Source organism: Leptopilina boulardi, unplaced genomic scaffold (assembly GCF_019393585.1).
Source record: "Leptopilina boulardi isolate dan_hultmark-lab unplaced genomic scaffold, ZJU_Lbou_2.1 LbouV2_193, whole genome shotgun sequence".
NCBI classification, from domain to species: Eukaryota; Metazoa; Arthropoda; class Insecta; order Hymenoptera; family Figitidae; genus Leptopilina; species Leptopilina boulardi.
In genome coordinates, this window is record NW_026137744.1 from 565823 (window position 1) to 580928 (window position 15106).

General features: G+C 29.9%; 1 protein-coding gene across 2 annotated transcripts in view; it reads left to right on the plus strand.

The window, feature by feature from the left end:
* Positions 1-15106, plus strand: part of LOC127278012 (ecdysone receptor) — a 231507-nt gene that overhangs the window by 90104 nt on the left and 126297 nt on the right. For both annotated transcript variants that reach the window (XM_051299504.1, XM_051299505.1), the window contains exon 3: positions 2733-3907. In XM_051299504.1, coding sequence (XP_051155461.1) covers positions 3475-3907 — 433 coding nt within the window. In that variant the 5' untranslated portion in view covers positions 2733-3474. The remainder of the gene's footprint in view (positions 1-2732; positions 3908-15106) is intronic.

The window sequence follows — 15106 nt, forward strand, 5'->3', positions numbered from 1 at the left end:
GCAAGGGCAGTTGCACATTTTACTGTTTTCCAGGTGGCACATACACTCAAGAGAAATCGATTGTCGCAACTTTTGGCGCAATGTCGCTTTTATACTTTCGGAATACAAGTCAGTGCCACGCAACGTCCTGCGTTTAATGGCAAATTTATTGACTTAGCTATATAGATGACATTTTTTTTTTGTTCATTTCTCAATAGTAAAATTTACTGATTTTTGTTGTTGTTAAAATAAAAAGTTGCGAATTTTGTCAAAAGTGCAAAAAAAATTATAATTTTATAAGATAACAGTTGTGTATAAAAATACGAATTTTATTTTTGCAAATTGAAAATTTTTTGATTTCTTTAGAAAAGAAAAAAAATTATATAGTATAGAAAATTAAATGTCGTTGTAGAACAGAAATAGGTGGCATCAGGTGTCAAGAACCGGACGCGTAACTACGACGACGACGACTTGAAACTCGTGATCAGAATTTATAGTTTGTTCGAATGCCTTTTTCTCGTTTTATCCAGACCTCGATTATAAACCACGTGTGTGCCAATCAACTTCCGTATTGCGCGGTAATACGTTATTATTTCGTTTTTTGTACAGAGTCGCCTTCAAAAAAAAAAATTATAACAAAAAACTTTCTTTGCCGTTCTTATTCGAAACAGTATATATTATTTTTAGTTTCATTAACTAAAAATTTAAATTTACGTTAAGGACATTCTTCGCGTCTACCATTTTTGAAAAAGTTCATGTTGTTTAAATTTTCTACAAATGTTTTTCTGTATGCTTTAAATGTATATATAGTAAAAATTTCAAATTCTAGAAAACAATTTTTAGTATTAGAATGGGTTCTAAAAATTTTGTACCCAGCTAATTAGCAGATTGATAATTTCGCAAAAAATTTCAAGAATTTATTGTTTCAAAAATTTTTGAAGGAGGAAGTCTTTAATTGAACTTGATTGTATATAGTCAGTAAAATAAATAAAAAAAAAAAGTAGGGTAAATGGAACACGGTATAAACATGATTTTCGTTGCTTTTTTTGGGGCCATCAGAAATTAACTTGGAACTGCGTAGAAAGTCTCTCGAACCAAACTTAAAGTCCTGATCCCCTTGTCCCCCTACCCTCTCTTAATTGACCGCATGCGAAATTTCCCCTCCTTGCAACTTCTTTTGCAATGGCGTGTAATGTTTGAGTGTGTTTGTATATGGTATGGGTCGGGGGAATCGACCAAGCACTTTCGGTAACTGCGTCACGGTACATACCAAATTCCCCATTAATGTATGCAGTACCGTTATTGGGTCCAGTGCCTTTCTGAACTCGAAAGTAAGGCAAAGTGACGCGCGAAATTATACTTTTGCGGTTAAACAGCAACAATTCTTTACGAAATAATGTATATAATACAACAATGCTAAAAATGTCAATTTCCTTTCAAATAAAAATATAATATTACTTTAGACTTTCAATGAAATAATATTAAAATATTTATGTGTAAAATTTTTTACATAACTAGGAATACTAAAGAAAAAAGTATTTACAAAAAAAAATATAAAATATTTTATTTGCAAACGAAGTTTCTATCAGTTATGAAAATTATTACAACATGTTTAAAGTTTGTGTACCTTATACGTTTAAAAATTGGTTCTAAAAATTTTTTCTCGATCATAAAAAAATTGTGTATCTTTATTCAGATAATTTTGCACTTTCTATATTTAGATCTTCATATATAGGAAAGTTTATTGCACTGTAAATATAAGCAAACTTTTAAAAAAAAAATTAATTTTGCTTAGAAAGTCTTTTCTATAAGTGTTCAGAAACAACTTGAGACTAATCTGCTGCTTTTTTAACACTGGAATGTATTATTAGCGGTTTCATGATTGAAGTAAGCTTTGTGTACAAGATAATTTGTTTTTATAAACGTTTGTAATTTTATGTGCGTGTATCAGACTCGGTTTAAAAAAAAAAAAAATTATCAATCAACTGATTACTTGGAAAGTAAATCATGCGGTTTAAAATGCATTTTATTTAATTATTAGTGAAATTTTTAATGAACTATAATTAAATATTGAAAAAAAAAAATAAAAATTAGAACAGACACATTTCTTTGATTCTATATTTGTCTGACGTACACTTTTCTTTCCATTTGAAACAGAGAGAAATTTCTTTTTACATTAACGAAATGTTCTTTCCTTTTTCTTTGCACAAAATCTCATTAGGGTTCGTAAATGTCTTTTGCATCATGACTAAATATTTTTTAAATTTGCTTAACTATTTTCAGGTCTTTGAATCCCTTTTAAGTTCTTAAGTATTCTTTTGCATACTTTAAATTTCTTTAATTGATTAAAAGTTTTGAAATTTCTCAAGTTAACTTGACTTTTTTTTGCTGCTTTAAATTCTTTTAAGTTTTTGAAATTCTCTAAATATCTTGGAAGATATAATATATAAATTATTCCTATCTGTATTATATTATAAGTCTCTTTAAATATTACTCGAAAATTTTTTGAAATTGACTGTCATTCATGAAAACTATATTACTTATATAATATCATGGGAAATAAAGATACATTTTTTCAAAATAAGTATATCAAATAACACAAAAATTTTCCAACTAATGATAAGTACAATATTTTTGAAAATGACAATTTTATTGGTTCGAAATATATATATTTTATCTGTCATTGTAGTATATAGTAGTAGATTTATTGCATTGTTCAAGAAAAGTTCAATATTTTTATATCTTGATTTCAGATACCTCAGGGGACGATCAGAGATACGGCAAAATCGCAGCATGCAACAAAAGCAGCAGCAGCAAACTTTCGATGTACACGTAAAGATGCGACATGTGATATAAAACTTCACCAGTTCTTCTTCACAATCCTCGAGAAATTCGAGGAGGGCAAACCGATCATCATTTCTCCGAAGAGCGAAGAAAAAAATTAATAACAAAAGTCAAATCGCTCTATACGAAACAAAGCTTTGTAGACCACAGCAGTCCTGATAACAACTGTCTCTTTCGTCAAAGACACACAAAATACAAGTTTTAGTCAACCTCATAGTGCAAAGGATAATCTGGATAAAAATCAAGAGAGAGAAGCTATTTTCCATTAAACCACGTGAGTGAGAGTGTAAAGACAAGAACAAAGAAAATAGTAACCAAACGTGATAAAGTGACTTCGATTTTTTTGATGCAAGCGTGTTGAAAATTGATTATTTTCTTAAGTGACTCCCAAAAGCTAAGCTTGTGGAAGAGAGGAAGTTAGTGATAACGGAAGTGTTGTTAGTGACAGTGGTGGTGGCGTCAGTGATTGACAGAAGAGGAAAAAAGAGAGCAGGCCAGTGTCGGGAGGCCGGCGGCGAATAGAGTGTCACGGTGGCCAGCTTAGTGAGTGGCAACGTCGCGGTGCGCTACGATGAGGCGTCGGGGGTGGTGGGGGCGGGGGCGGTCGTGCTGGCCCCCGCTTCCAGGCTAGCCGGCCCAACAGGGTCCAGCATGGACACCTCGGAAGGACCCACCGGTGTTGGCGTTGCCGTGGGCACAGGTCTTGTCGTCAAGGCCGAGACCTCACCGGAACATCTTGCCGGCACCTCGTCAACGGCCTCGACGGTAACCGGCCCCATTGGCACCGGAAGTAGACTATTCGCTGGTATTGCTAGCAGCAATAAACGACCGAGGCCCGACGATTGGCTCACTCCCAATAGTCCCAGTTCACCACAAAATTCTATGGCCGCGCAACATCTCATCTATACAACTCCACAACAACAACTCAGCCAACAGCAGCAGCAGCAACAACAACCCCCCATTGCACACTCTACACCAATTGGACAGAATCAACAACAACCATCCCAAGCACCAAACAACAATGGCTATGCGAGTCCCATGAGTTCTGGCAGCTACGATCCCTACAGTCCCAACGGTAAAATAGGTGAGTTTTATACATAAAAGTATATTAGATTCTCTATACAGTTCATGTGCTTGAGATTTTTCTAGAGATCAGTTCGTTAAAGATACACGGAGAAAAAGGTTATAGTGAATCCAAAAACACGTGTTTAGTACATCATTAGTATTGTAGAGTTTAACAAATTAGTACACTAAGAGCCTGGCTACACCGAGAGCCAACCAGGAGCATTAAATTTGATGCTCAGGCGTATTAAAGCCTACTGTTGGTTTAGTATAGCATACACTATGCGTTTAATACATCTAACAAAATTATAGTAAATGGCACTATCTGTTTAGTCAGTACAAAACAAACGATTCTATTTAGTAGATTCTAATCAGTGACATGAAATCTAGAGCTGTTGGTCCTTTTCATTATTTAGGTTTAATGACTAGTTAGTAATGGGACATTTAAATCGACCTGCGAACAGTGCAGCACACATTCGAGGACGAAAAAATTTCAGCGTTATCTCTGTAGTATCAAATATTCTGCATGTTTAATGCAGCGCCTTTTTAAAATAGCAGACGGATTTTTCAAGAGCACAGCGTATCTGTTGCTAAAATGACGTTTATTATGTCTTAAGAATAGGGCATATAGCAAATGTGCAGAATAAATTTATTTGACGTAGGGATACCAGGACGTCTAATGTTCATCTGCAACAGTATTTCCCTTAAGGATAAACGATAATTTCGGGGATCTCTTTCTCAATTTTTTCCAAATATGAAAGGTTTTTCTTCAAGTAGGGGTTCAAGACTGCATCCTAGTCAAGAACAGATAACAGAAAGAAATTTGTCTTGAGTACAGTTATAATTCTGACTAATCAAACCATACTCTCTAAATTTGAATCAGTGAAAATTCGCTAATTACCAGCGAATAGTCGCTATTTTAACCAGCCCAGAGTATGCAGCTGGGAATTAGCGAATAGTCACTAATTAAATCAGTGAAATCCTGATTTCGCTGATTGAATCAGTGACTATTCACTGGTTTCATTAGTGAGAAACTGTATGTGATTTTCTTTTAATTTTGTACAAAAAATAAGTCATTTTTTACAAATTAAACCATTTTATGTTTATTAAGAATTAAGAATACAAACGTTTGAAATATAAGTTACAAAAAATATTCTAAGAATTTTTTCTTAAAGTTTTAAATTTGACAAGTTTATATGTAACGAAGCAACTGAAGCATTACCTTTTGATTCAGTATTGTAAATATATACAATAAAATATATATATATGTATACAATATATATACATAAAACAGGAATTAAATAATAAACACTGTACAAAAGTAAAATCAGCACGACGCGAAAATTTGCGCAGACGCGATTTCGCTAATGAATTAGTGAACTTCACTTATTCTAGAGTGGATACTAATTCGCTGGCTGAAACAGCGAAATTTTCACTTATTCAGATTTAGAGAGTATATTGTATTAGTGATTTTGTTACAGCCATATTGTTGTGTTGTTTTATCCTTTCTGATATTACTTTACTCATGCCCTTGGCTGTATCAACAAAAACAATAGGCTAATATAATCTTAATTTTGAGACATCTCAAATATATTTCCCAACCAACAAAATAGTTGTTATTAGGAGAGTATATTTCTTTCATTGTTGTACCATTTTTATCATAACGGATACTATTTCCCGCTGTTATACAAACCGCCACTTTAACAAATGATAAAAATCAAGTGTTTTCATATATATAAAATCTAAATACTTTCTCAAACTACCAATGTATTCTGTATAATTAGATATATTATACCGTTTTGTTAGATTTATCGATAAATATTTCTATTTCGCCTGCGTTGGTAATGTGAAAATGAAACCTAAAATTTTTCTAATCGATTCAGAAAATAATAGTTGCTTGCCTCATTTTGATGAGATTTTAAATAAGCGAATTCAATGACCCAAATAATGAAAGCCATTTAACAATTAAAATTTACAAAACTAGAACGATTTTATTCTCTATATAACAGTCGATCGCGCATAATGTTTTTGTTTCTCCTATTAATCCACGTGTCTGATAATGTGTCAAGGAAAAAACGTATCCGAGCTTATCATCCTTCTGTATCGAAATAAAAGTCTGCCTTACAAGAGCTCTCTCGTATTCATTCGAAACGAAATGACCTATATAAAAGTTCACTCATTGTTAAAAACATTTTTGAAAGTAAGGATGAAATGAATAATAAGCATCACTGTCGATGAAATTTTTGAAATTTATGATAACACTAAATTTGCATTCATTTATTAATCAGATCTCAGTGTTTTTCTTTTTAAGTATACAAAATATTAATTATTAACTATTATTTTTCTCTCATGCGGTATTTAATCCGAAATATTAATAACACTTTTAAAATCTTTAAATTCCTAAAAACGATTTATTTGTTTAATGTGCAATCGATAAGATCATCGCTTCTCGTAACACAGAGCCAATTAAAGCGAAGCTCATTGCCTTTGCTTTCCCACCCTGACAATCATGGGAACTTAGCTTGGCAAAGTGAAATGTCTATTAATATTTCATATGGTAACAGATGAGGGGAAAAAGAAATTTTATCCAATTTTCTAATCCATACTTGTTTATGCAATTCAAATAACGATATATGTTTTCTTCCTTTTTTAGTCTTTTCTCATTTTTTTTTCCTCTTGTACATATCACTTTTATTCTTCCGCCTCGCAAGTGTCATTTAAAGTGCCCGCATTGGTGAAGGTCTTGCGCGTTCTAACTTTCTGATGACAATATGATATGAAGAGGTGGAGGAGAAAAGTTGCGCGCGAACGAAGAGGCCCCCGCGAATTAAATTTTACATATATTCTGAACATCTTTTATACGCTGTATGTTCATATATATATACAAATGTAATTTATGGATTGCGGTTAAATAATACACATTACATATGACAGCACCGCGAGAGTAAAGAAGTCTAGCTCACTCAGATTAGACTCATAAATCCTAAATGAACTGTTCGCTTATTCGTGTCAAATCTCAGACTTGGATTAATTTTACCCAAACTGTATTTTTTATGTATAAATCTTGCGGGAAAATCTTGAATAAAAGAACGTAGAAGAATTTGGCAATGATCCCACATATATAGCGGTTGACATAAATTTTTTTTTTACTTTTTTTTCGATCGCAATATTAAATTGCGACTTAAAAAAATCATCTCTGTCATGAAATTTATTAAAATTTTCAAACTATTAATTAATTACCACAGACATTTGACAGTTTTTACCCTAATGTTTTTTTTTTTTTATACAATTTTTTTGTATCAACTTAATATAAAACTTAAATTCACAGAAAAAACTTGGACTCATTTTTGTTGCAACTCATTTTCTTTTGGGTATCGAAATGAGTATGGGACAAACTTCATGTTATTCAAAATGATATTGGCTGGAATTTCAGATTTCTAAGTTGGCATCATAAGCAGAGTAATTTTGTATTTCAATTATTGTTTCTAATATTTCAACAACACCAGAAAGATTATTTTGACCAGTACGAATATTTAGAAGTTTTTAAATAAAAATTATTTATTATTATTTACGTAGATAATAATTAATTTCATAAGTTTTTAAATTTACCGCTATTATTTAAGTTGGCAGTACCGTTCCTGTTGTCAAAACACATGTTTTCATTTTTCTAACCTAAAAACATATTTCCTTTATTATTTTATTACGCGATTACAAGCAATTTTTAATCAAATATATTAAGTCTAGCATAGCGTGTTATTTACTTCTTTGTAATTATTATATTTCATGTTTTTGTGCAAAATTATTCGTTATTTCACAATATTTTTCCATTTTTCTTTTTCTCAAAATGAAACTTGCCTGTTTCATTTTGATACTTTTACCTTAGAACTCGAAATGAGACAACCAGTTTCATTTTTGTTGCGAATCAAATTGAGTATAGAATCTATACTCAATTTGAATTCAGGTTTTTTCTGTGTTTATGATGTTTCTGTGTAGTGGATAATTTGAAAAGATTTTAATTATTTTTGTCAGTTTATTGCACGTGCTTACTGTTAATAAGAAAAAGAGAGCAATATAATCAGTGAGGCAGTGCCTGGCGGATGTGACGTCACTTTCCTACTGATTTGCCTCTCTTTCTCTCTGTCTCTCCTTTTTTCTCTCCCTATGTATGCATACTTCCGCCACTCCAACCAGTTTGCACTACTGCCATACTGCACTGGCTGCAGTATACCTTAAACTTTTATTTCAGTATCATAGCTTCTAAAAAATAATATTTTTATTATTTGATATAGATAATTAAGGACAATTGACAAAAATTTGTTTATTTATATAAAATTTTATTCTTTTAATTTTCATTTATTATAAGTAAAAAATAATTTTTTAAATTATTTGGTAAAAAAATGTTTTTAATTTTGTTTGATGATTAATTTTCTTCCATTTATTATATAAAAACAATTGCAGTATTTCTTCATGAGTAAAATTTTTGTGTCTGACTTCTAAATGTTCTCTTTGATCTTGGATTTACTTTTGTGTGTATATAAAAAAAAAATTGTTTCATCTTTTTAAACAAGTTATATATATATGTATATACAAATGTGCGGTGACTTTTCTTTCTCCTGGCACTCTGCTTTTTCACTCTCTTTCACCTCCTTTCCTACTTTTCTTTTTTTTTTTTCTTCATCATCATCATCATCATCAACATCATCATCATTTGCCATCCTTTCGAAAGTTTGTTCCCCTTCTCTTTATTATTTACTCTTAAGTCTCGTTAACGGTCTACGAACCAGAAAAATAATGATGATATTATAACGGGTTCCTTATTACGAGCACATTTGAACAAAAAAGGAAAAAAAATATATATATATATACATATATATATATATGTCGGTAAAAAGAATTAGACCCATATTTATAATGAATAGTGTGCGGTCTCTCTTTTTCAACACAGAAAATTTCACGTCAAAGAGATTGTCGAATAACTCCTCCTCGTTTTATTTTTTATTATTCGACTTACTTTCATAACATTTTACAATGCTTTAATTATAATTTTTAAGATTATTTTTTTATCAAAATGTTTTTTATCTTTTTTAAAAATATTAAAAATAAATTGGAAGTATTTTTTATAGAAAATATATATCAATTTTTGATTAAAAGCTCACTTTTGCTATAAAGTAAAAGTTATCAGTGAAATATGAATATATAAAGTGTCGTCGCAGTATAGGGAATGTTTCAATTTTTTTTTTTTTCCTATCCTGTTCTCGTCTTTGCTTTATTACTCTTTTTTGCAGCTTTTATTGGCATGAAGGTCGTTTGATTCGACTTTCTTGCTTTCTACGCCGTTAGATTTTAAAATTCGAAATTTTATGTGACATGGTTTTTATTGCTTTTTCGATTTTACACACCTCTATTACAATTCGTGAATTATTCATTATGTTTTTCAAAAAAATAAACAAACACTTTCCAACGTTAAAGCTAAAAACAAAACCAGTGACATGTTAATAATTTATACAGAAAGAAAAAAAAATAGAGAGAGAGAGAGAGAGAGAGAGAGAGAGAGAGAGAGAGAAGAAATTCATGTTTACTTATTTTGTAAATAAAAAGAAATAATAATTTTTCTCTTTATTTACCAAAAATTTTTTTCGGTTTTTGAAAAAAAATGATGCAGAAGTCCGCAACGTTTTTATAAACGAAAACTGATTTTTATAAAAGTATTAATTTCTTGAAAGTTTGCAAATCAAAATTAGAGATAAATTAACATGAAAAAATAATTCTATTTTAATTTTTCGTTTTTAAAAACGTTGCGGACTTCAGTATCATGAAAAAAATGAAATCTAATGTAGAGAATTATGATTATTTATGTGTCGATGATTAATTTATTTATTGTAATTTTTTATTTCCCTTAAAATAATATAGCTTTAATCGCGTGATATTTCGAAATTTATAGACGACTGTAACAATAAATAGCAGTTGTTATCATTATGTTTTGAACTAATCAGAAAACACACTTTTTGTCGCATTATAAATGAATAAATGAATGGCCAACATGCGGGTACTTTGTTGCGATATCCACTTTAAGGCCCACATGTTGGGAAGCAGCACAACCCATCGTAGCTTCACTGTGTCGCAATTAATTAGTGGTGCACGGCCCACATAATCTTTTAATAATGTATATACTTTTATAACATCGCTTCCACCATACACGCACTTGTCCACGTTTATGCATATATTTTTACATACATTACTGCCCATAATTATCACCTTGTTTTTTTTTTTAATTATTTCACCTGCTCCTTCAAGTTCAGAAATTTTTTAGATTAAAATTTTTCTCCCCCAATTAAATCACATCAGGACAATTTAAGTTTTTCTTATGAAATTTAAAAAAGGTTAATGAAAAAAAAAAATTAGTTCAAATGATTATATTGTAAAAAAGTAAAAATGAATTTTGGTGTTTCATTTAAAATTCAGAATTTCAAAAAAATGCAAGGGTTTAAATATCAAAAAAAAAACTTTTGTTTCTTAGTGTATCCACATTTCACGAGGTTTGAAATATTTGCGAATATTTAAGAATATATGACTGCACTTTGTAGGCGGCATTTAAATGTGTGTGTGTGTGTGTGTGATCGTGTCTCGTTTAAGATAACCCTCGGCCGAATGACGCTAAGCTCCAAGACGGAATCGATGATCGCCCGGGACGAGGTTAATGACAATGAGTCCTCCTGCTACTCCCACGCGCTTCGTGCACTGGCCCATATAATAATAACTGTCTTTATATGTTGTCTGACGATTCACAAAGCACGAGGACATTATATCCACATCAGATGCAATAATAACACAACAGTTATCAATTTCAATTTTTATTCAACACTATTCATGTATATATAATGATTTACATAATAGCGAAACTATTTCAAAAATACATTGAAAAAAAACTAGTAGGTTTTACTACTTTTTAACTACTCTGAGTAGTATAATAGGTCCTCAACTGAATTTAAACGGTTCTATTAACTATATAAAAATAGTTAAACCAATTAAAAATGTAATTGGTAGAATGACATTTTGTGATTGTATTAACTCAATTTAAAAATGTTAAAACAACTCAAGATGTAAGTAGTAGATTTTACTACTTAAAGTGGTTTAATAGGCTTTAAGAACATTTTTTTGTAGAATTAATAAATCTTTTGCAATTAAAACTACTACTTAAGGCAGTAGATTTTACTGCTTAAAATAGGAAAATAAAATTATTTTTTATTTATAATTGTTTATTATCAGTAGAATTGACTTTTTCATCCTCTCTCCTATACTGACGCTTATTTTATGCCCTAACGATTATGTACCTAACAGAGAAAATTTCTAACCGACGGGAGAATTGAACCCTCGACCCTAACGCTCGCTATCCGATACCTTAACCGACTAACCACGCACGCTCGCTATACGACAGTCTGCAAACTACTCGAAGACTACTTTCTGCTTGTCCAATTGGTAATTTAACTATTTAAAGTTGTCATTTTTACTACTTTTATTAGTTGCTATAACTATCCTTTTTAAGTTTTGACTTGTCAATTTTTCATCTTTTAATTATATTATAAGTTGTTTAATTGCATAGTGCAGTAAAATCTACTACTTAAAGTGATAGTTTTAATTGCAAAGGATTTTTTAATTCTACGACATAAATGTTCTTAAAGCCTATTGAATCACTTTAAGTAGTAAAAGCTACTACTGAAAGTATAATAGTTTTAATTGGAAACGATTTGTAAATATTACACAGTGAAAAAATATTCTAGTTAGAATAACCAGAATTCTAGTTAGAATAACCAGAATTCTGGTTAGGGTATATTTAACATTTTGAATCTGGTTAGGTTAACCAGAATTCTGGTTATTTTAACGAGAATTCTAGTTAATTCAACTAGAATTCTGGTTAACATAACTAGAAAGTAATGTTAAATATAGCCTAACCAGAATTTTTTTTTTCAGTGCATCAAAAACGTTTTTCAAGCTTATTGAATTAATTAAAATAGTAAAAAATTACTACCTAAAGTAGTAGTTTTAATCACAAAGGATTTGTTAATTCTACAACAAAAATGTTCTTAAAGCCTATTGAACCACTTAAAGTAGTAGTTTTAACTGGAAACGATTTGTAAATTCTACATCAAAAATTTTCTTCAAGTTTATCGAATTAATTAAAATAGTAAAAATCTACTACTTAAAGTAGTAGTTTTAATTTAACAGACGACTTGTTAATTCTACAACAAGAATTTTATTAAAGCCTATAAAATCATAGAAATAAATGAAAAATTTACTACTCAAAAAGTAGTTACATTAATTAAAGAAAATAATTCCTTTTACTACATTCCATATAACTGGTGAATAGTAGTTGGATTTATTACTCTTCAAATTTTGAGTTGACTACAATTCCACTTGTTTTTACTACCTTAAGAAAGTTAATTTTACTACCGACCTGTAGTTGTACTTTAACTACATATTTACGTAAAATCAACTATTACTTATTAACTTCTTAAAAATAGTTACATTAACTACATGAACATGATTAGATTAACTAAAAAAGTAGTAATTTTAACTACTTTCTAGTCAACTACCCAATACCCTAGTAGAAATTTGTCGTGGATGCACTAGATTGACTCAAGTTACTTGACAGTTTTTCTCGCGGACGCTGATTCTAGCTGAACTGATAAATAACTGTGAAGTTACTGATCAGTGCTTTTTGAAAGAAATTCAAGTTGAACTTGATAATTCCACGACTCAAAGCTATCCAGTTTTTTTAATGGCACTGTCCAGTGCTGCTCGAAATTAAATTCATATCCTTGTCATGGCGGTGGCGCTTCAATAAGTCTAGTAACTGGACAGCTATGCTAGGATTTTGTGTATTGACATTTCGCTTGCTTGATTTAAAAAAATTACAACTTGTTTATAAAAATTAATAATAATAATATTAATATTCCTTTCTCAAAAAAAGACAGTGCATACAAAACACATGAAAATGTATCGAAATATCTCGGTGGTCGAAAAAATTGAATTTAAGAAAAAATGAACTTTGCTTTCCAGAGCATCTAAATCAATATTCATTTTATGAAAATCACTGTAAATTATTGTTCCACATATATATTTTTTGCATAACTTATCTTATTGCAATAAATATACACTTGCAAAATATTATTTGTTGTAAATGTTTGCCAGCTGTCATGAATCAGAAACGAACATAACCTATATTTAGTTGAAATCACTTGATTGGCCCAAGACAAAATAGCGCGCGCTTTTTTAAAATAATAAAATTTATTAAATTATAATAAAATAATTGCAATAAATTAAATTATTATGAAAATAATATTACCTTGAATAAAAAGTGTTTTTAGTTTTTAAAAAAAAATGATTAAACAATTATTATTATTTTCAGACAAATTTTACAAATATAGTAGAATATTATTTTTCTGTTTGAGTATATTATAATAATATAATAATAATAATAATAATAATAATAATATTATATTATATCAATAATTATTAATTTATTAAAATAATTTTATTTATAAAATTTTACATATAATTTTTGAGGATAATAAATAAAAAAAATTAGTAATTAGTTTTTTATAATTGTCTAATGTTTAAATTAAATTATAAGTAAATCATTTAAAATCAAATAAACATCTAAAATGTTTATTTGCCTAGAAAATAATAAAAATAATATGCACAAATTCATAATATTATTAGGTACAGTGAAATACGTCAAGCATTTATTCTAATATCACTGATCAGAACGGCCGAGTTGCGTAAAGCGTGCGTTTCTTTCGTTCCCGCCCAGCGGACCCGTGTTCGCTCCCCGGTAGCCCCAAGATTTTTTCGTTGAAACTGCGAGAAGTGTTTTAAGGTTTATGTTATGACATTCATATTAATATAAAAATTATAATTGTTTCAGTGTTGTTAACAGTTCAGGTCAAGATGTTGCTTCAATCGTTTTACTTATGTAAATTTTTTTTTTAAATCCAGTTTAATTGTGAATGAAAAATTACATTTTTATAACGAATTACTATATTTAGTGCAATATATTTTCTTATAATAATTTTTGTTGATAATTGGAATATTTTTTTTAATTACATAAAATAAACGTGTTTACTACATTAAATCTTATTATTAAATGAATTTCGAAATATTTAAAAGAATTAATTTGACTAGTTTTTCAAAAGTCCTATTGATAAATAATTATCAAGTTGGGCTGGATAATAACTTGATGAAAAAAGCGTGACATGACATTCGAGTTTTTAGCTAGCTGGTCAGTCAAGTAACTAGACAGACTCCAGCGCGACTAGGCAGTTCCTTTAAAATAGCTAGGACAAATTTCTACTAGGGATGGTAGTTGAATTTCTCGGCAACATTTTTTTCTCGGTGTATACTTCTGTACAACCAGTGAAATTAAATTGTTTTTAGGGTTCCGTACTCGGTTCGGAACCCTATTAATATCGGTTTTTTTGAAATCGTGTACCCCCCCCCCCCCCTAGCGGCCACACTAATTTATCTGGAGGGCTGAAAATTAGTACACATATGAGAGATTCTTTTTCAATCGCCCCAGCCCAAAAAGTCAATGTTCTGGGATTGGCTTCATACTTTAGTAAATTGTTGTCCTATATGATAGTAATAAATCCCTAAAATATAAACTCATTAAAAAAATATTTGTAGAAAGTAGAGGGGGTTGAAGTTTTGACGTTAAGGGTAACATTGTCATTTTCAAATCCGTATAACTATGACAAAAGTTAATGGATTTTAATTTATCTATAATGAATTTTATTGCATTTTTCACGTACTTTTCAAAAATGTATACGAAATTTAAAAAAAAAAATTTTTAACCCCTTTTTTTTCAAAATCAACCCTTATTTTTCGATTTTCACCCCTTCGGGTATTTTTTTTTTTTTTTTTTTATTTTCATTGGAAAGCTGAGGTTTTTTCCGATGAGCTATGTAAATATGAAAATGGGACAACAATAATTTTGTGAGTAACAGAATATTAATGTAGGCGGTGCCGATAAGGGTGCCGTTAAGGGTAACATTGTCATTTTCAAATCTGTATAACTATGACAAAAGTTAATGGATTTTAATTTATCTATAATGAATTTTATTGCATTTTTCACGTACTTTTCAAAAATGTTTACGAAATTTAAAAAAAAAAAGATTTTGACCCCTTTTTTTTCAAAATCAACCCTTATTTTTCAATTTTCACC